We start from the raw sequence: 25,578 nt of genomic DNA on the forward strand, positions 1-25,578 counted from the left end.
ATTACACACATAATGTGACTGTACATATGGATGAAAAAAAATCTATAAAAATACAAACATGAGTCATCGGACATTGTGCTTGACTATTCTTAATGCTTGATAGTATAACAAGGGACTGGACAATGTAAAAAATTTTAAGTTTAAAAAAGGGCCATAATTCTGTCAAAATAATGTCAGAGTTATGGATCTTGGAAAATGACCTCTTATTATGATCTCAAAATGTGTGAATGTTTACATATTTCCTACAGTACTTTTTGAGATATCAACTTGCATGCAAAAACTTAACCAAAGTGCAACACAGACTCCAGGGTGAGTACAACAGCTCTCCCTATTCTCCGAATGGTCAAGCTAAAAATTACATGCAAGTGTATATATGTGTACATACATACTATATAAGTAAAAGAATCAATTTAATACAAAAACACACAAGTGTGGACTCAGATGAAAAAAAAAATCTATAAAATGCAATCATTTACATGTACATGCAAATATAATATACAGGAAGTAAAGAATCTATCAAATACAAAATTACACACAAGTGTACATATGGATAAGTATAAAAAATCAACAAAACACAAATTATTCAATAAATATACAGACTTATAAAACATAACACACCATCAAAACATGCCCTAAAATAAATACAATGTACATCTTATTAAACGCTCGTATAATAAAGGCAACAAATAATGCTGTATCATGTAATTGAAATGTATGATAATTCCAGCAGCACAAACTTTTGTTGTCATTCAATTAGTATTTTGGTTCTTACTCACAAGCAAACCCATTGTAGTAAACATGATTTTTTTTTCAGGAAAAAAATGTATACACATTTCTTTTTTTCCCCCAAGTTTATAAGTTAAACTCAACTTAAGGTAAATTTCCAGCATCTATATGGTAATGGCAGACACTCAGAGTCTCTATTGTGAATAGTTTCAAGTAAGATCACACATCTGCATAAACCTTCAACTACCACCAGGTAAAATTTGAACACATAACAAAATAATAATACTTATAATAATGTAACAAATAATTACATATTTTGAAAATACATGTTCATAGATGGAACTGCCAATATTGGACTTTTATATTTCACATGCATACTAGGCAAATCCAAGTTGGGGTGGGTGGTAGTTGTAACCTACCTACCCCTCCCCCCCCCAAAAATGATTTTATAATGATTATGCTTCAGGATATATATAGCATATTTATCAATGCTGAATCACAACTTGGCATGGTATAAACTATTGGTCATCTTTGAAATGGTCCCTGTTAGGTATTCACTGAAAAACCCATCTGCATTTGGAAATACATAAACACCTGCAAAAAAAAACAACCCAATAAATAATTGATTTACTATGATTCAACTCTTTTTATTGAATGTCAGGATTTGTCCCTTTTTCATCATATCTAGAATATTAATAATAAATTGGATATAAAAAGTCGTGATTTATCTTGTGGTTTTTACTATTTTTTCCTCTGTTTTGGTAGTTGAAAAAAAAAGAGAAAAAATTGACACTACAAAATGTCATGTTATGTAAAATTACTGTTACTATATTAATATTTGTTTTGCCTATATAACAAGCTCTTTTCACTTGATTAATAGGGAAACTACATAAAAAGGAAAACAGACTATTTTGGCTGTGAAAATATCTCCATTTTCCAAGGGGAAAAAAGGCTTACATGGTGAGTAACTTCTAGATATTTGGTTTATACAGAATTCATTTTAGTTTGATATTGTGGGAAGTTATAAGCTTATAGACACACTTTCGAATCCGTACCTGGAACAAACCAACCAGTACTGAGCAATGAGTGTGAAGTTTCTTGCTCAAGGAAACAACGACTTGCGCCGCACAGTGCTTGAACCCATTCGAGTATCGATCATTAGATTACTAGCCCCATGGTTAACCACTAACTAGCCATGCCGCCACTTCTAGATAACCACTCAACCATGCTGCCACTTCTAGATATTTGTATTACTTCACTTGTACATACCTTGATTTCTTTATCCTCTGAACCTGAGAAGAGAAAATCACCATGAACAACAAGAGTGTTGACACTTCCTTCATGTCTCTGTAATGTCTGAATAGGTAACATATTCTCTAAATTCCAGATCTGAAATACATGTACAGCAATAGGTAACATATTCTCTAAATTCCAGATCTGGAATAAATGTACAACAATGGGTAACATATTCTCTAAATTCCAGATCTGAAATACATGTACAACAATAGGTAACATATTCTCTAAATTCCAGATCTGAAATACATGTACAACAATAGGTAACATATTCTCTAAATTCCAGATCTGAAATACATGTACAACAATAGGTAACATATTCTCTAAATTCCAGATCTGAAGTACAATACAATGTACATCAAAATTCATTTTAAAACACCATTATAATTAATTCATAGTTGCAACTGGGAGCCTACATGAGCAACTTAATCCAAAACATTGTTCATCACCTTATTTTTCATAGAAAAATTTCAAAGTGTTCAGAGATTATGTAGTCTATTAGTAACAATAGGTTTTTACAAGTATACAGATGTAAAGCACCAGTAAACAAGACTTTGGCCTAACACAGCTAGAACCATGAGTGCTAGTCAGTTACCACCAGTATAGAGCCAGGCTAGCCCACACGTCTGTGCAGTCTGGCTTTAAATTTTCATCTTGATTCCCCCAAAAAATGATAACTGACAGTTCCAAAGTGGAAGATGGACAAGTCCATTTGAGAAATATAGCAGGTTAAAAAGGTTAAGGTTTCATCAGAAAGACTATTATTAGTTATAGTAGGGTGTAACAGTGGCTAAAGCTGGTATAACAGAGGCTCAAACTATCAACTCCTGAATTTGACAATATAACTACATGCCTGTTCTTTTCTTGGAATCATATGAATAAACCTTCTACATCTATTAGTTTTTAGCACATGTACACTATATTAACAAAACATTATTTGGTTTTATCTGAAAAATTAGTTGGTCTAAAAATTCTTATTTCAAGTGTAAAAGAGTAACATGTAAACATTATATAGATAAGTTTCATACACAAAGAAAGCATGCTAACACCATGTATTAAAGAGAATTCATTTAGAGAAAGATTTATTTTTTAAAATAATGAATGAATGAATGAACGAATGAATGAATATATATGAAAAAAATATCACCTGAATTGATTTATCAATAGATGCGGAGAAAAGAAAACGTCCCGAGACTGAAGGCACTATGCTATGAACTACCCCTATATGACCCATCAACTCTAAAAGATGCTTCGTGTTTTTGACATCAAACAATTGTAGATTGTGATTGTAAGTCCCTACAAACAAAATAATAACTTTCAGTGCTTGAAAAAAATGCCTAGCTCCGAGCCAAATATTACTATGTGATATGCTTCGAGCCTCTTATAAAAATGGATGCGTCAGACACAAATTTTATCTTTTCTGCGAATACCTTCACAGTTTTGGAAGCAACAAACACTCAATTAAATCCAAGTTAATTGTGCTACATAGTGTTTATCATAAATTCAACCAAATATTTATGAAACACTAAGTGCCTGTATTTCAAATCCTCTTAAATTACAATGTAATAATAAGATTAATTGAATTTTGAAAATTTGACCTTATAAGGTGAAGGTCATATAGGGGTCAAGGTCGAATTTCAATATATCACAATGAGTCTCATCCAGATGTATATTGTGTCTTAGTATGAAGACTCTAATTTAGAGACTGAAAATGAAATGGCAAATTAAAAGTGTCAACAATCGGACAAACCAGGCAAAAAAACAAACCCTAAAAACATAAAAACAAATGCCATCAATCAATCAATTTGGGTTTAAAGAAACAAGATATCTCTAGGGTATTTCTTTTTGTAAAATTGTATCTGCATTTGCTTATATAGTCCTTGCAATAAGCCATTTAAGACCATGATTCTAAGTTTTGTTAGTTAAGGCTTGTAAAATGGCACTTGACATTTTGTGATAGAAGTACCTAACCTTAACATTCAGAAAAGCTTATCTATAATAAAGATTCCCTTTAAAATCTTAAAACTGATGTTAACATGCTTCCTTTGAGTTTATTTCCTGTATATAATAACCTTGATTGTTCTATCCGAGGAGCAGGAAAAACAAAATCCTTCACATGGTGATGTTACTATATTTAGCACAACCCCTATATGACCTTTTAGAGCATTCATGTACTCATATGTGGTTGCATTGAAAACATGTATATTCCTGTTATATGTTCCTGTAAATAATTAAAATATCAGTTTATGTAATTAAGATTGAGAATGTATTATGAATGAAAAATGATTTCAGTGACGACTACTGAGATATTGTCAAACAGTGGCTTTTCAGTTTGACTTGTTAAAGAAAACACAGTATGTACATCTCCATAAATAATTCAAGGTACTTGAGTAGAACCATCAATCCTCAAGATTTAGCAAGTTAGGTTTTTTTACATACTCACAGGTGTAAGAAGCAAGTGGTTTAGAAGTCATAATTATTTAAGATCAAACAAGACAGATATGGTTTAAAATGTATATCATATATAAATACAGTCAAATTTGTGTTAAAGACCAAATAAAGTCCACCCTGGAAATAAAGACCAATCTTTAACAAACCTTCAATGATAAAAATAAATCAGAGTAAACTCCAAATAAAGACCACTTGTCTACAAAGGAAATGTATGGTCTCTCCTTTGGGAGGCCTTTTTCCACAGGTTTCACTGTATATTCATTTCACAGCTCACATTCTCATCACTGTAACTCTGGTCATTATACTAACATGCTTGTTTAGAGTTAACAACTTTATCAATACCCGTGAATGTTAAAAATCAAACTCAAATTTTATTTATTATTTTTAGACACTGCATTTGTATCAATTTTCATCCTTAGACAATGGTGTTACCTGCTATAATGTATTTTGATGTAACTGCAAGGGAATAAATGGAGCCAAACTGGTGGTCAACCTTTCCTTTCAGTGCAAATGGTTCAGTTACACTCCAAATATCTATAGTGTTGTGAGAACCACTGTATAACTTGTCCTGAAAATTGATTTTGGTACATGTATTCTTATTTTCACACCAAGTTTACAGATACAAAATGAAAAGTATATATACAAATTAAAAATATTCATTAACCTTTTACCACATGAGCATATTGTGAAAAGTGGCCGTTTTCATTGAAAACCCTCCTGTTACAAGTTCAAACTGCTATGAAACTATGAAAAATGCTTCAATACTGATAAAACTTGGCACAAATGTTAACTGGACCATAGCCTCTGTAACAGCATGCTCAATCTTAAATTTCCAGTTACCATGGCAACAGGGGGACGTCTCAAAATTGCCAAAAATCACTATTCTCCATTGGAAAGAAAACGGTTTGAGTTTTAAACAAGTAATTTAAAAACAAGAGGGCCATGATGGCCCTGAGGTCGCTCACCTGTATATAGCCCCCCCCCCCCAATGTTGCAGGGCCAATTTAACTCAAGGGCTTTTATTTGCACAAACTTGGTAGACACCCATAAGAAGATGTTTCATGCTAAACATCTAAGCTCTAGCTCATTGGGCTTTTTAAAAGAAGATTTTTTTAAAGTTTTTACTATACACATATAGTTAAAAACAATGACACCCCTGGGGCCGGGCCAGTTTTGACCCCAGGGCTTTTATTTGAACAAACTTTGTAGACACTTACTAGAAGATGTTTCATGCTTAATATCTAAACTCTAGCTATTTGAGTTTTTTCAAAGAAGATTTTAAGTTTTTGCTATACACATATAAAGAAAATCAATGACCCCCGGGGCGGGGCCAATTTTGACCCCAGGTCTTTTATTTAAACAAACTTTGTAGACACTCACTAAAAGATGTTTCATGCTTAATATCTTAACTCTAGCTATTTGGGTTTTTTCAAAGAAGATTTTTTAAGTTTTTGCTATACACATATAAGGAAAATCAATGACCCCCTGGGGCGGTACCAATTTTGACCCCAGGGCTTTTATTTGAACAAACTTGGTAGACACCTATTAGAACATGTTTGATGCTAAATATCTTAGCCATAGCTCTTTGAGTTCTTTAAAAGAAGATTTTTTAAGTTTTTACTATATGCATATAGGGAAAATCAATGACCCCCGGGGCGGGGCCAATTTTGACCCCAGGGCTTTTATTTGAACAAACTTGGTAGACACTTATTATAACATGTTTCATGCTAAATATCTTAGCTCTAACTCTTTTGGTTCTTTAAAAGAAGATTTTTTAAGTTTTTACTATATGCATATAGGGAAAATCAATGACCCCCTGGGGCGGTGCCAATTTTGGCCTCAGGGCTTTTATTTGAACAAACTTGGTAATAACCCATTAGAACATGTTTGATGCTCAATATCTTAGCCATAGCTCTTTGAGTTCTTTAAAAGAAGATTTTTTAAGTTTTTACTATATGCATATAGGGAAAATCAATGACCCCCCGGGGCGGGGCCAATTTTGACCCCAGGGCTTTTATTTGAACAAACTTGGTAGACACCCATTAGAACATGTTTCATGCTAAATATCTTAGCTCTAGCTTTTTGGGTTCTTTAAAAGAAGATTTTTTAAGTTTTTACTATATGCATATAGGGAAAATCAATGACCCCCCGGGGCGGGGCCAATTTTGACCCCAGGGCTTTTATTTGAACAAACTTGGTAGACACTCACTAGAAGATGTTTCATGCCAAATATCTAAGCTCTAGCTCTTATGGTTTTTTAAAAGAAGATATTTAAAGTTTTTTCTTTCGGTTGCCATGGCAACCAGAGTTCTGCATGGAATTAAATTCTTTGAACAATTTTTAAAGGTGACCACCAAAGGAACATTCCTGTGAAGTTTGGATGAAATTGGCTTAGTGGTTTATGAGGAGATGTCATTTAAAGAAAAAGTTTACGGACGACGGACGGACGACGGACGGACGGACGGACGAACGGACGCCGGACGAAAAGTGATCACAAAAGCTCACCCTGTCACTTTGTGACAGGTGAGCTAATTATAGAATTTTCAGTGCAGACACAAAATGTTCAAATTTTGACCTTCAAGGGTGCCCTTGACATTGAAGCAGCATAGGTTCTGCACACTGAATAGTTGAGGTGAACGTTTGAGCCACAATTGAAGAAAATCAATCAAGGGATATAAGATATATAGAAAAGACATGAAATTGACACTTAACCACCAAGGGTGACCTTAAATCTTGAGCTGGCAAGACTGTGGTATAGGTTCTGCAAATTGCCTTGTTAAGGTAAACATCTGAGCCTCCTTCACGATATTGTCTGATATTTGACATTTGACCTTCAAGGATGACCTTGACATTGAGCCTGCACAGCAGTGGCTTAAGTTCTGCTCATCACCTTATAAAGATGAACATTTGAGCAAAAATGTTTGAAAAAATATTTCAATGGGTATAGGATTTATAGAGCGGACATAATGGAGATGGATGGACATGTATCTGGAATTGGATAAGGGAAATTTCTAGTGTTATTTTCTTATGATAAATAAGAGAGCCATTGGCCTTTACTCTATTGTTATGATTCTCTTTTGTTCCATTTCATAGTTAGATGGCCCCGATCTTTTTCCGGTAGTGCAGACAGACAGACAGACTGACCAAGCAATGCGACAAAGTGTTTCAATATAGCCCCCTCCACATTATGTGGTGCGTTATAATACATGTAGGTGCAAAACAAAATACCAATATTTTCTTTACCTTTTCTGGATTTAATGCGAGAGCTCTAACCCAGTGATGTAGGCCAGGTATTGTGTGTTTCAATATCAAAGATTTGGATTCCCATACCTGTATTGATCAAAAATATACTTTATTATACATTACATAAAAAATCATCTATAAATTACAATTTGTCATTTCAATAGAAATTATCCATGTGTGATTCTCTTTCACCTACCGTAACATAGAGTTAAATAGTAAATAAGTCAAAAATAAGTGCCATTTTTAGATTCTCCTTGACTGTGTTTTTTTTTCAATGTTATGCATGAAAATAAAATGTAATTCAGTACTTATTTAACTCCTAAAGGAACAATAAGTAATGCTTTCATTTTTTATTATTAACAAGCCAGTCCAGCCTGTATATAATTTTTAGCAGTCCCTTACTGCTGACTACTTTATTCAGCAATATGACATTAAATATCCCTTAAATTAACAAGCAATTATCATAGTATTGCAAGCAATCCATAAGTCCCCTACCGGTAAGAGCCCAAGCAACATTCTGAAGGGCCATTGGCCATTCACTTAGGTTCCTATTTTAAGTAAATTTGTTGAAAAAGTTCTTTTAAAGTGATCACAGGAAACAGTTTTTATGTACAGACAGACGGACTGAAGGACACTCTAAAGTAATTTTTTAAACATCCCTGTTATCAAAATATAACATTTTTAAAATCCTATCATGATTGAAGAAGTTGGAGTAAAAATTACCAATTTCTCAAAAAAAAGTCTAAGTTCAAAAGGGGCATAATTCTGGAAATAGTTTTGGTAGAGTATTGAACACTCACAAATGTTGAGTGACAATAAGAAACATTTATATGAAGTTTGAAGTAGATACATTCAGAAAAAGAAGTTATTAAAAAAAACAATGTTTTTTTTTCATGAAAATTTTAAGTTCAAGGGAGCTAATTCTGATAAATTTTGTGCTAGAGTTGTAAACCTTGTCACATATGATGTGGTTGATGACAAGCAACTTATATTTAAAGTTTGAAGAAAAATACCTTAAGAAATAAAGAACTTATAGTGAAAAACTTAAAAACTTGAATCAGAAATCTTGAAATTCAGTCTATTTGTTGCCATAGCAACCAGAATTTTCAACATAGGAAGATAAAAAAGGATGTGCATAATTTCCATACTGCCATCTACCCATATGTCAAGTTTCATAATCATATTTTTCAGTACTTTTTGTGTTATCACTGGATCCAGGTTATGTGTAAAATTTGCCCATATTTTCTGTCTATTTGTTGCCATAGCAACCAGAATTTTCAAACATAGGAAGAAAAGAAAAAGACGTGCATAATCTCCATACTGCCATCTATCCATATATCAAGTTTCATAAAAATATTTTCAGTACTTTTTGAGTTATCGCGGGATCCAGGTTATGTGTAAAATTTGCCATATTTTCAGTCTATTTGTTGCCATAGCAACCAGAATTTTCAACATAGGAAGAAAAGAAAAAGACGTGCATAATCTCCATACTGCCATCTATCCATATATCAAGTTTCATTAAAATATTTTCAGTACTTTTTGCGTTATCGCGGGATCCAGTTTTGTGGACGGACGGACTGACGGACGGACAGACGGACGGACTGACGGACGGACGGACAGACGGACGGAGGGTAAACCTAAAGTCCCCTCCGGTAAACCGGTAGGGGACTAACAATGTAGAGGTCCATATCAATAGAGAGCAAGTCCATTTTGACAAATTCAGTAGAATAAAACTTTGAAATACTGTTCCAAAGGTTATAAAACTTTTTTTCTGAGTTCAATCCGAAATCTCTGGATTTTCATTGGCCAGTGTACATTCTGAGCTGGTTTCTGACCAATCAAATAGTGGAGATCTGAGTTTGAGCTTAGAAAATTTCTTTATAACCTTGAACCCTGGTTGGTTAGACTCAAAAGTGATTTACCAGTATATAAATTGCAAGAACGTGTTTTGCAATCAAGCTTAAATAAATTTGTTAAAACCACCTAATAAATCTTTGAAAACAGACAGTTAGATAGTTATTTCTTGCATATAAGACAGGATTATGTACTGTTTACACCAGTGCTAGAAAAAACCAGTCTTACAACCCCCCCCCCCCCCCCCCCGACCAACCATGCAAGACAGACAAGTCGTGGATTTTAAATGACATTCCCACCACCATTTTTGAATGAATTGCTTTCTTAGGATGACATCATTTTGCCGTTATGAATGAAGTTGTTAATTCATACGCTACTATAAGAAATAAGTGCTTAATGAAAATATTAGTTTTCATAATTTATTTCCGAAATACAATTAATGTAATATGCAAGAAAAAGAATTTTGCGAGATAGTTTTTACCTTGATTAATGAGAACGATGAGGTAAACAAGAAATCTCCAATCACAGCCATAGCACATATAATATTGTCATGAGCATTCTGAAATAACAAGATACTCTGTTATGGAAGCACATGGAAAACAATGTGATAATAATTTACAGGGTTATTCTGAAATTACAAGAAAATGAGTATAAAGGACATTCTTATATAATAAAGACAACAGATTCTGAAATTTAACAAAAATCAACTATAAGGGGTATTCAGTAATATAAAAGAAACAATGGGTTAAAGGACCCTATAAAACAACAAGACTATGAGTTAAGGGGGGATGCTGAAATGAAAAAAAAATCAGCAACAAAAAAAACACTAACAAAATCCAAAAACAGGCAAACCATGAAGTTAACCCTTTACCACATATATACGCGAAACAACGCACTTTCGACCCCCCCCCCTTTTTAAGGCCTCAAATAGTGAAAAAATGTCCTATTTGGACCCCAAACATAAGTTTTCGTTTGAGAAATGTTGCTTAAAAAATTGAGCACTTTTTCGGCGCCGCCCCCCATCCAAAAGATACATCGCCAAGAAAATTTTGGACTTGTGAGAGGGTAAAAATGACCCCAGGTCGATCATAATGTAACGTTTAACCAACGCTGAAAAGCCTTTGACTCTATCTCAATCCCTTGAACAGTTGCAGCACTTTGAAATAAATTTTGATGGAAAAAATCGCGGCAAAATAGTGATTTTTGGCAATTTTGAGATGTCCCCTCGTTGCCATGGTAACATGAAATTAAAGACTGAGCATGTAGTTACAAAGGCAATGGTCCAGTCAACATTTGTGCCAAGTTTGATTAGTATTGAAGCATTTTTCATAGTTTCATAGCAGTTTGAACTTGTAACAGGAGGCTTTTCAGTGAAAACGGCCATTTTTCACAATATGCTCATGGGGGAAAGGGTTAACTAAAAAATTATAAATGTTACAAAACATCAATTTTTCACCAAAATTAGGTGAAATACGACATGTTAACATGGAAAAACTAGTTTTTAGGTGATTCCAAAGTTTTTCATCATTTTTTGTTAACTAAAAAATTATAAATGTTACAAAACATCAATTTTTCACCAAAATTAGGTGAAATACGACATGTTAACATGGAAAAACTAGTTTTTAGGTGATTCCAAAGTTTTTCATCATTTTTTGTTAAGATAATGAAATGATAGGGTTTACCATGAATGTTCTATAACAGAAAAATATTAACACAGGACATTTAAATAACAAATTAATGATTAATTATTAAATCTCTTATCACAGTTATTGCAAACAGGTTAGGTCACATCATAACTGTTCAGGCAAAATAGAGAGACTTTTTTCATCTATAATTACTGGCAGAAAACACCAGGTGTCAGCCTCCTTGCTGGAATTTAGGTCACACCACAACTGTTTAGGGAATACAGTGACTTTTTACCAATAATTAATGGTAGGAAATACTAGGTGTTGTCAGCCTCCTTGCAATATTTAGACACAGATAGGCACCTTGACTTTTAGGCATCATCCTCCAACCTTACTATCTGACGAGCTTCCTACCTTAAAAGAATTTGGCAATACCAGCAAGACTTGCACTAACATTGGTCAAATTAAAAATAATTCCAAGTCGGCAACTATTTTCAATTCTACGAAAATTGCCCTCTGGACATTTACACCCCCATGTCATGGTGGCCATTTACTCCCTTATCAATCTATTCAAGAGACCAGAAGATTGTCTTCCCAACCATATGGAAGTTAAAGAAATTGTGTACATAATGTATATATGGAGGTAAAATGGACAGGACAGTAAACAGCAAATAATGTTGTACCACATTTACAGCTATTATATTTAACTGTAAATTATGACAACATTTAATAATTATAATACTATCATAAACTTGAAAAAATGAACATGTCATATTAAACTTACCTCAATCATATTTACCAGATTATAATCATCTAGACTCCAGCAGTATACACTATTATCATGTCCTCCTGTATACAAGAAATTACCACCTATACACATACACTGTATCTGTAAATAAATTATCATACATTAATAATCTTCTGTGACAACTTATTCATTGTTTTAAAGCCCATGTCATGTTTTTTTGTTGTTTTTTTTGTTGTTTTTTTTAAATACAAAGACCATTGATTGCAATGTTCTTGCATATTTTGGCACTCCTTAAAACACATCTGTCTCAAAATAAGAAAATAATCTCCTGAAAAAACAGGAATAGAGAAGCAAAACAAAAAAACATTGTCTATGTTACCAAATCTGAGTAGCCTTATTCAATCTGAGTGTTCCAATAAATTTTGTCTGTAACAGACTAAATTTTCTAATTATTCAAGAACAGTCATAAAGGCTTTCTCTGTAAGAAAGTTATTCTTATTTCTTTTGCATGAGTATTTAAATCTGACACAAAATAGATGTGAATTTCAAAAATGCTAGAAAATAAATATTTCTTTTATACATTTGTCACATGTAAGGCTGATAGGAGGATGCTCCTCAACCCCTTTCATGCCAATGATGAGGAAAATAAATGGGCTTACACCCTACTGGGCGTCTGGAAAAAAGCCTTTTTTTTCACTTACAGACTTAGTATGTCCCTGTATAGTTTTTATACAGCCTCTTTGTAAATTTTCCAAGTCCCACACCTTAATACAACAATCTGACCCCGCTGTAAACAACTTCTTGTTTTTTGATGCCATACACCAAACAACATTCTGGTGCCCCCTAAAAATAACAACACAAATATGTATACCATTGCACCATAAAAAAATATTGTTTAAATAATCTTGTGGTCAATTCATGTAGAATGTCTAAATTATCTAACCATAATAATATCTGTCATATGTTGTGGTAAAATTGGAATATCAGTCCCTCAGGAACCCCTGGGTGGGTTACTGAGGGACGAATATTCCTATCCAAAATGCAAACATATGTCGGATATTTGTTCTTGCATATTCTACCATATTCCATCATATTTCTAAATACTTTTCCTTAATAAAACAATTCAAAATTTACTCGTAACTAAATCCAATACATTTAAACTGGAAAGGCATGTTCCATCTTTAAACTACCCTCAGTGTTCCAATACATTTAATTAAACTGGAATGGCATGTTCCATTTCTAAACTTACCTCAGTGTTCCAATACATTTAAACTGGAAAGGCATGTTCCATCTCTAAACCTACCTCAGTTTTCCAATACATTTAAACTAGAATAGCATGTTCTATCTGTCAACTTACCTTAGTGTTCCAATACATTTAAACTGGAATGGCATGTTCCATCTCTAAACTTACCTAAGTGTTCCAATACATTTAATTAAACTGGAATGGCATGTTCCATTTCTAAACTTATCTCAGTGTTCCAATACATTTAAACTAAAACGGCATGTTCCACCTCTAAACTTACCTCAGTGTTTCAATACATTTTAACTAGAATGGCATGTTCTATCTCTAAACTTACCTCAGTGTTCCAATACATCTAAACTAGAATGGCATGTTCCATCTGTTAACTTACCTCAGTGTTCCAATACATTTAAACTTGAATGGCATGTTCCATCTTTCAACTTACCTCAGTGTTCCAATACATTTAAACTGGAATGGCATATTCCATCTGTTTACTTACCTCAGTGTTCTAAAACATTTAAACTGGAATGGCATGTTCAATCTGTCAACTTACCTCAGTGTTCCAATACATTAAAACTGGAAGGGCATGTTCCATCTCTAAAGTTACCTCAGTGTTCCAATACATCTAAACTAGAATGGCATGTTCCATCTGTTAACTTACCTCAGTGTTCCAATACATTTAAACTAGATAGCATGGTACATCTCTAAACTTACCTCAGTGTTCCAATACATTTAACTGGAATGGTATGTTCCATCTGCCAACTTACCTCAGTGTTCCAATACATTAAACTGGAATGGTATGTTCCATCTGTCAACTTACCTCAGTGTTCCAATACATTTAACTGGAATGGCATGTACTATCTCTAAAGTTACCTCAGTATTCCAATACATTTAAACTGGAATAGCATGTTACATCTCTAAAGTTACCTCAGTATTCCAATACATATAAACTGGAATGGCATGTTCCATATGTCAACTAACCTCAGTGTTCCAATACATTTAACTGGAATGGTATGTTCCATCTGTCAACTTACGTCAGTGTTCCAATACAATTAAACTGGAATGGCATGTCCCATCTCTAAACTTACCTCAGTGTTCCAATACATTTAAACTAGAATGGCATGTTCCATCTCTTAACTAACCTCAGTTTCCCAATGCATTTAAACTGGAATGGCATGTTCCATCTCTAAACTTACCTCAGTGTTCCAATACATTTAAACTAGAATGGCATGTTCCATCCCTTATCTTACCTCAGTGTTTCAATACAATTAAACTGGAATGGCATGTTCCATCTCTAAACTAACCTCAGTTTCCCAATACATTTAAACTGGAATGGCATGTTCAATCTGTTAACTTACCTCAGTGTTCCAATACATTTAAATTAGAATGGCATGTTCCATCTCTCAACTTACCTCAGTGTTCCAATACATTTAAACTAGAATGGCATGTTCCATCTCTAAACTAACCTCAGTGTTCCAATACATTTAAACTAGAATGGCATGTTCCATCTCTAAACTAACCTCAGTGTTCCAATACATTTAAACTAGAATGGCATGTTCCATCTCTAAACTAACCTCAGTGTTCCAATACATTTAAACTAGAATGGCATGTTCCATCTCTAAACTAACCTCAGTTTTCCAATACATTTTAACTAGAATGGCATGTTCTATCTCTAAACTTACCTCAGTGTTCCAATACATCTAAACTAGAATGGCATGTTCCATCTGTTAACTAACCTCAGTGTTCCAATACATTTAAACTGGAATGGCATGTTCCATCTGTAAACTTACCTCAGTGTTCCAATACATTTAAACTGGAATGGAATGTTCCATCTGTCAACTAATCTCAGTGTTTCAATACATTTAAACTGGAATGGCACGTTCCATTTCTAAACTTACCTCAGTGTTCCAATACATTTAACTGGAATGGCATGTTCCATCTCTAAACTAGCTGCAGTGTTCCAATACATTTAAAGTCAAATAGCAAGTTCCATCTGTCAACTTTCCTTAGTGTTTCAATACATTTAAATTGAATTGGCATGTTCCATCGGTCAACTAACCTTAGTGTTCCAATACATTTAAACTGGAATGGCATTTTCCATTTCTAAACTTACCTCAGTGTTCCAATACATTTAACTGGAATGGCATGTTCCATCTCTAAACTAGCTGCAGTGTTCCAATACATTTAAAGTCAAATAGCAAGTTCCATCTGTCAACTTTCCTTAGTGTTCCAATACATTTAAATTGAAATGGCATGTTCCATCGGTCAACTAACCTTAGTGTTCCAATACATTTAAATTGAAATGGCATGTTCCATCTCTAAACTAACCTCAGTGTTCCAATACATTTAAAGTGGAATGGCAAGTTCCATCTGTCAACTTTCCTTAGTGTTCCAATACATTTAAATTGAAATGGCATGTTCCATCGGTCAACTAACCTTTGTGTTCCAATACATTTAAACTGGCTGGCATATTCCATCTCTAAACTTACCTCAGTGTTCCAATACATTTAAACTAGAATGGCATGTTCCATCTCTAAACTAACCTCAGTGTTCCAATACATTTAAAGTGGAATGGCAAGTTCCATCTGCCAACTTTCCTTAGTGTTCCAATACATTTAAACTGGAATGGCATGTTCCATCTCTAAACTAACCTCAGTGTTCCAATACATTTAAAGTGGAATGGCAAGTTCCATCTGTCAACTTTCCTTAGTGTTCCAATACATTTAAATTGAAATGGCATGTTCCATCAGTCAACTCGGTCAACTTTCCTTAGTGTTCCAATACATTTAAATTGAAATGGCATGTTCCATCGGTCAACTAACCTTAGTGTTCCAATACATTTAAACTGAAATGGCATGTTCCATCTCTAAACTAACCTCAGTGTTCCAATACATTTAAAGTGGAATGGCAAGTTCCATCTGTCAACTTTCCTTAGTGTTCCAATACATTTAAATTGAAATGGCATGTTCCATCGGTCAACTCGGTCAAACTAACCTTAGTGTTCCAATACATTTAAATTGAATATGGCATGTTCCATCGGTCAACTAACCTTAGTGTTCCAATACATTTAAACTGAAATGGCATGTTCCATCGGTCAACTAACCTTAGTGTTCCAATACATTTAAACTGAAATGGCATGTTCCATCGGTCAACTAACCTTAGTGTTCCAATACATTTAAATTGAAATGGCATGTTCCATCTGTCAACTAACCTTAGTGTTCCAATACATTTAAATTGAAATGGCATGTTCCATCGGTCAACTAACCTTAGTGTTCCAATACATTTAAATTGAAATGGCATATTCCATCGGTCAACTAACCTTAGTGTTCCAATACATTTAAACTGAAATGGCATATTCCATCTTTCGTATTTTTCAATTAGAGGAGGACTTCCTGATAATGACTTCCTAAATGAACCTGTCAATAAATATAAGTCAGTTCAGTAACAAAGAAATCCCATATGTCAACAAGTTTAAATACTAATGGGTTAATACTAACAATATGATCAATTAAACAGTAGATTACATAACACTAACATATACAGATTGTACCCCTATGTTTACATACAAGTCTAAAGAAATATAGTACAATTTTGCATACATGTGAACACTATCATTTTTAGTGGGAGACCACTTTTTGCAACCATGTTTTCACAAATTTTTCTTAAAATAAGGGGTATTTGCACAAATTAAAGAAATCTCCCTCTTTTTGGTGTTAGAACTTTCTTCTTTGTTTATTGCAAATTCTAAAAACTCCCTCTTTTTGAAGAAAAATCTCCCACTTTATCATCAAAAAAAGTTCACATGTATGATTTTGGTTGAAATATGAGTCTGTAACTCTCAATCCAGATATTGTGAAACTCCTAGTTACACAACGAAAAAACACTTCCTCAACCAAAAAAAGCAAAAAAAACAAACAAAAAACGACAACAACAACAAAACCCAAAAACACTACAAGCATTACAAACAATAGATTTTAGATATTTCCCACATTTATTTTCCTAGTAAAATTCAACTTTATTGTTGAAGACCAATCAAATATGAACAAGATATGTTTCCATGCTAACTAATGAAAGTAAGAAGATGAAGTATTAAGGCATGCAAACAGTTTGACAGTTTTTATAACATGTACATTTGTATATCTGAGTAAACTTAAGGTTTGAACAGCTGACAAAAAACAAAATGCTTGCACACCAAAAAAGTTTTAATAATGACGAAAAAATGAATAGAATAAATTTAATGTCTAAATTACTACAAGTAATAAGTCTTTGACAAGATATTTAATTTATATATGATGATGAATATCACTTATTCTAAGTTCTGTATTTCTGTTTTGGAAAGCACATTTACATGCTTTGTTCAAATGATATTTTGTGGAATATTCTTTTCAAAAGAACCCCCCCCCCTCCCCTTATCACAAATATCCCAATATTTTATTTTTATGCCCTAAAAATAAACAAGAGGGCCATGATAGCCCTAGATCGCTCACCTGACTTATCAAATTCATCCAAACAATTACCTAGACAAGCATTCTGACCAAGTCTCATGACAGGTGAGTCAAAAATGTGACCACTACAGTGTTAACAAGGATTATCCATATTTGAGCAGTGCGACCTAGTTTTTTACCCAGGTGACACATATTCAAACTTGACCTAGAAATCATCAAAACAAACTTTCAGACCAATTTCCAGGATACTTGGATCAAAACAGTAGCAACTAGAGTGTTAACAAGATTTTTCTATTTTTTGGTCCGGTGACCTAGTTTCACAAGCGATTTCGAACTCATCCAAGCAATTACCTAGACAAGCATCCTGACCAAGTTTGATGATAATTGAGTCGAAAAATGTGACCACTAGAATGTTAACAAGGTTTTTCCATATTTGGGCGGTGTGACCTAGTTTTTCATCCAAGATGACCCATGTTCGATCTTGACTTAGAAATCATCAAAACAAACTTCAGACCAATTAAACAGAATATTTGGATCACAACAGTAGCCACTAGAGTGTTAACATGATTTTTCTATTTTTTGCTCCTGTGACCTAGTTTTTCATCCGAGATGACCCATGTTCGATTTATTCCCAGCAATGACATAGACAAGTTTCCTGACCAAGTTTGATGACAATTGAGTCAAAATTGTGACCACTAGAGTGTTAAGAAGGTTTTTCTATTTTTAGCTCCTGTGACCTAGTTTTTCATCCGAGATGACCCATGTTCGTACTCATCCGAGCTATCACCTAGACAAGCATCTTGATCAAGTTTGATGATGATTGATGCAAAAATGTGACCGCTAGAGTGTTAACAAGGTTTTTCTATTTTTAGCTCCGGTGACCTACTTTTTCATTCGAGATGACCCATGTTCAAACTCATCCGAGCTATCATCTAGACAAACATCCTGACCAAGTTTGATGATGATTGAGGCAAAATTGTGACCTCTAGAGTGTTAACATGGTTTTCTATTTTTAGCTCCGGTGACCTACTTTTTCATCTGAGATGACCCATGTTCAAACTCATCCGAGCTTTCACCTAGACAAGCATCTTGACCAAGTTTGATGATGACTGATGCAAAAAAATGTGACCTCTAGAGTGTTAACAAGGTTTTTCTATTTTTTAGCTCCGGTGACCTACTTTTTCATCCGAGATGACCCATGTTCGAACTCATCCGAGCTTTCACCTAGACAAGCATCTTGACCAAGTTTGATGATGACTGATGCAAAAATGTGACCTCTAGAGTGTTAACAAGGTTTTTCTATTTTTAGCTCCGGTGACCTACTTTTTCATCCGAGATGACCCATGTTCGAACTCATCCGAGCTATCACCTAGACAAGCATCTTGACCAAGTTTGATGATGATTGATGCAAAAATGTGTCCGCTAGAGTGTTAACAAGGTTTTTCTATTTTTAGCTCCGGTGACCTACTTTTTCATTCAAGATGACCCATGATCGAACTCATTTCAGCGATCATCTAGATAAGCATCCTGACCAAGTTTGATGATGATTGATGCAAAAAATGTAACCGCTAGAGTGTTAACAAGGTTTTTCTATTTTCAGCTCAGGTGACCTACTTTTTCATCCGAGATGACCCATGTTCGAACTCATCCGAGCTATCACCTAGACAAACATCCTGACCAAGTTTGATGATGATTGAGGCAAAAATGTGACCTCTAGAGTGTTAACAAGGTTTTTCTATTTTTAGCTCTTGTGACCTAGTTTCTCATCCGAGATGACCCATGTTCGAACTCATCCGAGCTATCAACTAGATAAGCATCCTGACCAAGTTTGATGATGATTGAGGCAAAAATGCGACAGCTAGAGTGTTAACAACTAAATGTGAACGAACGATGGACGGACGGACGGACGACGGACAATCATCGATCCTAAAAGCTCACCCTGAGCATGCTCAGGTGAGCTAAAAATCCACTGCAAAATGGCCAAGACATTATGAAAAGATTATTAGAGCAAAGCCAACATCACATTTTACAGGAAGATGTTTAGAGGTTCAGAGTAACCAATCCAAATAGCATTAGACAATTTATATGAGAAAAGGCATTATACCATATATGGTCTTATTAAATGATAATTTCAAGACCCGATACATATACAGCTACTGAATAATACTAATATATTTGTATACAATGTATGTTTAGATATTAAGAAGATTAAGCAAGATTCATCCTCTTCAAAAGATTTAATAGTTGAAATTGGCAACCAGTCCAATAATTCTCTAGCTTCTGATTGATCAACAAATTAAAACCAACCAATCATAAGAGAGTTAAGTTTTAAGACTGGTCTGCAATATCTGTTTTATGTGATACAAATGAAGTAAAGCCTGTATTGTCAGAGATATTTTGCATACTGTGTCATTTTCATAAACTTACGATGAATTTCTTGGTATAAATCTAAAAAGAAGCAGAAATAGCTTATTTTTAGTTTTAATCTTATTCTAGCAATAATTTGTTTGTATATCTAAAACTAAACAAGTACTAATTCTGTACCAGAACTAACTTATTGTACCAACTTCTCTGCTTATATCATAAGAGAATAGCAAATAGATAAAACGAGACTGCTGAAAATTACATGAGTCATTTCAAGGCTTCATACACAATGACCTAAGGTCTACTAACCGATATAATTCACTTCCTGTTACCTACAGGGAATGCTGCAATACTTGTTAAAATATGATTTTGTTAAGTGTGTATAACAAATGACATGCAATGTCTTTATGAGAAGAGATTTGGTAAGTAAAAGGCAGCTATCAGCATCCCTCACCCCACATACACACGGCAGGGCTTACCAGACAATGTTTCCATAGTAACTGTGTTATCAGAATTTAAATTCTTTGAACATTTTTTTTAATACATCCTTAAACTTTAAAATGATAAATTTTGCATTCAATCTAGTTTATTAATGAAATCGAAAGCTTTTCACTTCCCTTCAATTTTTCAGTCACATTGATATACCGTAGCATAAAATTAATGTAGGTTATAAGAAAAATTTCCAGCTGCTATAATGAAGCCCACGCTTAGGCATATCTTTTAATATAAGTTCAAACACAAACACACAAATGACCACCATTCTTCTAACAACTGGATATCTCCCAACCATTCAGACACAGAAAAGCAGGTAGGTTAGCACCAAGTCCTTTTTAGTCATAACCCTTATCCATACAGTAACAGAAAATCCTTCTCATTAAAATCTAACACTGCAAAGGTCATATGTCGACCTTCAAGCTATAGTTGTGGAGGAAGACCTCATTATTTCAGGTGCGAGTTGCACCTTAGTAGAAACACTTACGTTTCGTTAGCTAGCTAGATAGCTTCCACACATGAAAGAATCCAAATGCCCTGGGATTCAAATCCCCAGCAATGAGAGGCAAAAGGTTTACACAACACTAAACGACCTGAACCACTTAGCCACTGATGCCCCCATAAAATCTAATAAATTGCTATAAAATCTGATAAAGTTTATACATACTATGTGATGACGACCTTGACCTTGGTTCTCCTGTGTTACCGGGGGAGCCATATGATCTTCTATTCTTCACTGATGTAAGTTGTTCTATTGAAGATACAAGACCATCAAACTTCTGCTGCATCTCTTTCATGGACCTAAAATGGCACAAGTTATATACCCTTAGGTTAAAAACCAGACTTCTGATTGGTTGATTCTAATAACCTTTTTTTGTAATCAACAAATCAAGTCATATTTTAATTATATACCCCTAGGTTAAAAACCAGACTTCTGATTGGTTGATAATAATAACCTTTTTAGTAATCAACCAATCAAGTTATATTTCAATTATGATTGATTGATCATCTCTTGACTGACCAATACTGTCTATTCTACAATATTTGAAAACTTGCTGAATATAAATGAATGAATTTTATACTATGAATGTACAAAATATTTCCTAAATGGCATTGTGACATTGTACAAGCAAACTTACTTGTAAAAACTACAACTAATAGCAAAATAACTAACCTGCAACATTGGAAATTACTTAAATGCTGTTGAATGAACAAGGCAACTTAGCAGATAATAGACTTGAAGATAATTTGTATGCAACAGGGTGAAAAATGTGCAGCCTGACTGAGACTTGAATCTGGGACCCCCAGATTACTGTACCAAAGCTCTACTGACTGAGTTATCTGACTGCTTACACACTATCTCCCCTTTTTAGTGAACAGTTTTATACCGTGACATTATGAATCATCATAATACAAGAATGGTAAAAAAAATAATCTTATACCCTTACACTGCCGTATCAAAATAGTTTTGTTTTGGTCTTACCCAAGACATTCAGTGAGCTGGCCCTGTAGGGATGTATTTGACTCCTCTAACTGACCTACTCTCATATTTAGTGTAGTAATTTGTTTCTGTAGATCTTTATTGCTCTCTTCCAGCTGTATAGTCTGACAAAAGAATATACAAACTTTTTAAACATAACTATTGTGCTAAAATTGCAAAATGGAATTCCCCTGCTTATAATAACTGAAACTGTCCAGTATTAATTCAAGGAATATCATAATTAACATGGTTTGCTTAAAATATACGTTGCTTAAATAATATAGGAGAAATTTTGTTGCACCTTACGATACAATAGCAAATATCTTTAAAATGTTTGTTATTAAAGATTACAAGGCATAATTTATGTACATACACATATATTACATTTAACAAGGAAACAACCTTTTGATCTATACCAGCAGACTGTTTAGAAAGATTCTGTAAACCCCTGTAGCCACAAATTTTCCCATGCTCAGTCACTTCCTCCTGTCGCCCTTGAAACTCACATCCTGTCATAACAACAAGAGTGCCTATTATACCATAATTCTTTTAAAATTTAAAATATATGTTGGGAGTTACTAAAAAACTAAAAATTGTACATTTGTGTAATTGAATAAACATTTTTTATAGAATCTGAGAGTTTTGTGCAATTGAATTAACATTAATTTTAAGAAAATTTATTTCTATAATTACTAATATAAAATGTATTTAATATTTTTTAGGTGGCATTTAAGAGTTAAAGCTTAAGTTGGCATTGTGAGAGGTGTTGCATTTTTCTATTATCTATCATGAACAGACTCAATCAAACCAAGTCTGCAATTTTCATATAATTTTGTTATTTTCATTTCATGGCTCCCGAGTTATATATATATAATCTGCCCTTTTTCAGATATTTTTTTTTTATTGTAATAATAATTCCTAGATTTTTAGGAGTTTCTGGCATATCAAGCAAAAATTTATAATGTATATATCCCTCTTATAATAATAATTTTCACAATTTGCAAACAATCATTATCAACAAAGTATCCCTCTTCATTCTTTAGAGAAGGAAACTCAACTTCTACAAAAATTTGATAAAACAGCATCATACAAAATATATGCTGATCACAGAATGATCACAATGAAAAAGATCCTGAAAATCACACCATGCTTAATATTCTCCAAATTTAACATCTTTTATACAAAGACACATTGAAAACTACTTAGTTTAAATTAAAGTATTTTAGATAATTAGTTTAGTCTATATACAATGTATTTCATTGATAAATAAACCTGTAGATACATGACCACAAATGTTAGAAATACTTTTTAAGAATCTGTATCAGAAACATAACACGGCACAAATGAAAACATTGCCATTTATTTTTTTTTTGAATGAAAAAAAGAGAAGAGAAAAACTGAAAAACTAACATCTTGTATTATTAGGATAACAAATAATTATATAATTATGGAAACATGGAACATTTTTTACCATCATTACGGTAAACCATTTAAGAAAGTGTGTAGAAACAGTTGTGTAACTATGATATAGTAGCAACACTGTAATATCTACCTTTATCTTCATGAGCACATGTGATGTAGACACAGACTTTCTGGTGTTCGTCAAGTTCACCTTTCCTCAATGAAGCTGTACAGTTTCTATTTGAACATGTTATTGGTGCAAAATCACATTCATCTTCATGACTGGATCTAGAGCCTGGATCATAAAATAACAACACAACTCAACACCTTTAACATATTATCTTGTATTCATTGCACTTAACTTATTAACATATCATTTTAAATTTAGCATTCATTGCAGTAACAGTTTTCTCTATATTGTCCACATGTTCTTTCTAAATTTGAAGAAAGAAGAAAAAACACACAAAAACTTGGACATAAAATTGGTTGTTAATGCGTTAAGAGATGACGCTATAAATATATTAGTCTAACAGTAAAAGAAAAGATAAGAACATATTTTGGGATTAAAATATAAGTATTGACATATGACAATAAACCAATTCATATGAAAATTTATGACATTATGCACTTTCTCTGTATGTATAATCAATTACAATCAGTTCATAATTAATAAATGACCTATAATTGTATGACCTATTATCTCAGTTATAACACAATATTAGTGGTTACCTAGGTGAATTTTCTGCTGGCAACCCGTTGGATCAGGAACATATGTATCTTCTTGTTTAACCAATCCATACTTACAATAGATTAATAAATCATCTATCTGACCGACAACAAGTCTGTAAAATTAATAAATAAACACTTAAATGTAGCTTTGAGATACATGTATATAATAAAAATATGTTCAGTAATGAATTTATCATGGTTTGAAAAGTTGTTGGGTCATAGTGGGTTGGGGTACTGTCTATTTAATAACAGTTATTAACAATTATACCAATTAAAATAACTAAATAACTGGGACACAATAATAAATATGATGGGACAATCAATTACCAACTAGTTAAGCACTCTTGTATTGGCATCCATTAGACAGCCAATTTATTGTTTAAATTATATATTTATCTGCTCTTATAAAAAATTATAATGATAAACTTTCATCTTAAGAATTTGAAAATACAAAAAGACTGTTAAATCATTTTGCCACTTAGCTGATATTCCCGCTTATTTACACTGTTTACCACAGACAAAAAAAGACTATTACAAAATTTTGCGTGTGCACCTGATTGGACAAAAAGATAATGCATCACTTATCACCAGTTGCTTGTCCCATTTTATATATGTCACAGGGTGGAACAAAAATGTGAAGCCTGACAGAGGACTTGATCCCAGGACCCTCCGAATACCGCACTGCTGCTCTATCAACTGAGTTATCTAGCTGCTTACACTTCTTCTCCCACAGTTGTGAACTGTAACATACTCCCCTGCTATATTGAAATTCATCCTCGAATTGCACAGAGTTCAAAAGCAATGTTCATTAAACTCTGAGCTATATTCAGTAACGGCCCCATGTTTGGTGCCAAATTTCAAAGGGAGGGAAAAATGTGCAGCCTGACCAGGACTCGGACCTGGGACCCTTGGAATACCCTACTGCGGCTCTACTGACTGAGCTATATGTGGTCGCTCACACATCTACTATCCTAAATAGTGAACATTTTTGAACTGCGACATGTATGGGAAATTAACCCCTCTCTAAAAGATAGATTCTGAAATAACAAAAATATTACAGAATCTAAAATTGGATGCAAAATATTTTATTTTGATTGGCATACCTATTAACCACCATCTGATTTGCATCACATGCATTTCCATCCACAGGACAGGTGGATATTTGCTGTGAGCAGTTTTTACAAAATGTATGACCACATCCGATATTTATGACTGGATCGATATATAACTTCTGACACGATGGACATTTGAAATGTTGACTAGGTTCCTGGTCGAACACAACAGGTGAATCATCCTGGTTTTGTGACATTGTGAAATATCACCTGCATGTTGTGAACTAAATTAATTCAAGTAAACAGCCACATTTTAAATGAAAAACAAAAACCTTCACGATTGTAACATTGTTATGACATTTAACTTTAAACACTTTTAATCAAATCAAAATTAAAACTAAGCACTTCCTTGTTGAATTGTTTACTTCAGTCTGA

The 25,578-nt window shown here is 33.6% G+C and overlaps 1 protein-coding gene across 6 annotated transcripts; it reads right to left on the bottom strand.

Annotated features, from left to right (window-relative positions):
• Positions 1–1,172: 1,172 nt before the first annotated feature.
• On the bottom strand, positions 1,173–25,554 carry LOC132725077 (E3 ubiquitin-protein ligase TRAF7-like). Of its 6 annotated transcripts, none has more exons than XM_060710073.1 (16): positions 25,195–25,554; positions 24,092–24,204; positions 23,514–23,657; positions 22,364–22,470; positions 21,965–22,086; positions 21,149–21,282; positions 20,053–20,073; positions 16,500–16,596; positions 12,642–12,783; positions 11,977–12,081; positions 10,049–10,126; positions 7,714–7,800; positions 4,903–5,038; positions 3,167–3,315; positions 1,996–2,115; positions 1,173–1,320 (listed from the first exon to the last, which is right to left on the bottom strand). In XM_060710073.1, the coding sequence occupies exons 1-16, from the start codon at positions 25,398–25,400 to the stop codon at positions 1,273–1,275; spliced, it is 1,809 nt and encodes a 602-aa protein (XP_060566056.1). In that variant the 5' UTR covers positions 25,401–25,554; the 3' UTR covers positions 1,173–1,272. The 6 variants fall into 6 exon arrangements, 4 of the variants coding, with proteins under 4 accessions (XP_060566056.1, XP_060566057.1, XP_060566058.1 ...); XM_060710074.1 differs by lacking the exon at positions 3,167–3,315 and adding an exon at positions 4,092–4,240; XM_060710075.1 differs by lacking the exon at positions 20,053–20,073 and adding an exon at positions 20,469–20,489.
• Between the last annotated feature and the right edge of the window lie 24 nt (positions 25,555–25,578).

This window comes from Ruditapes philippinarum, unplaced genomic scaffold, assembly GCF_026571515.1.
Source record: "Ruditapes philippinarum isolate M1 unplaced genomic scaffold, ASM2657151v2 ctg640_1_1_1_1, whole genome shotgun sequence".
Classification (NCBI taxonomy): Eukaryota; Metazoa; Mollusca; class Bivalvia; order Venerida; family Veneridae; genus Ruditapes; species Ruditapes philippinarum.

Excerpts from the sequence above, each read along its gene's own strand:
- LOC132725077 (XM_060710073.1), bottom strand. The coding sequence starts at position 25,400 with ATGTCACAAAACCAGGATGATTCACCTGTTGTGTTCGACCAGGAACCT. Across the intron at positions 22,471-23,513 it reads ATGTGCTCATGAAGATAAAG|GATGTGAGTTTCAAGGGCGA; the intron begins GTAGATATTACA and ends TTGTTATGACAG. Across the intron at positions 21,283-21,964 it reads CAGCTCACTGAATGTCTTGG|GTCCATGAAAGAGATGCAGC; the intron begins GTAAGACCAAAA and ends GTGCCATTTTAG.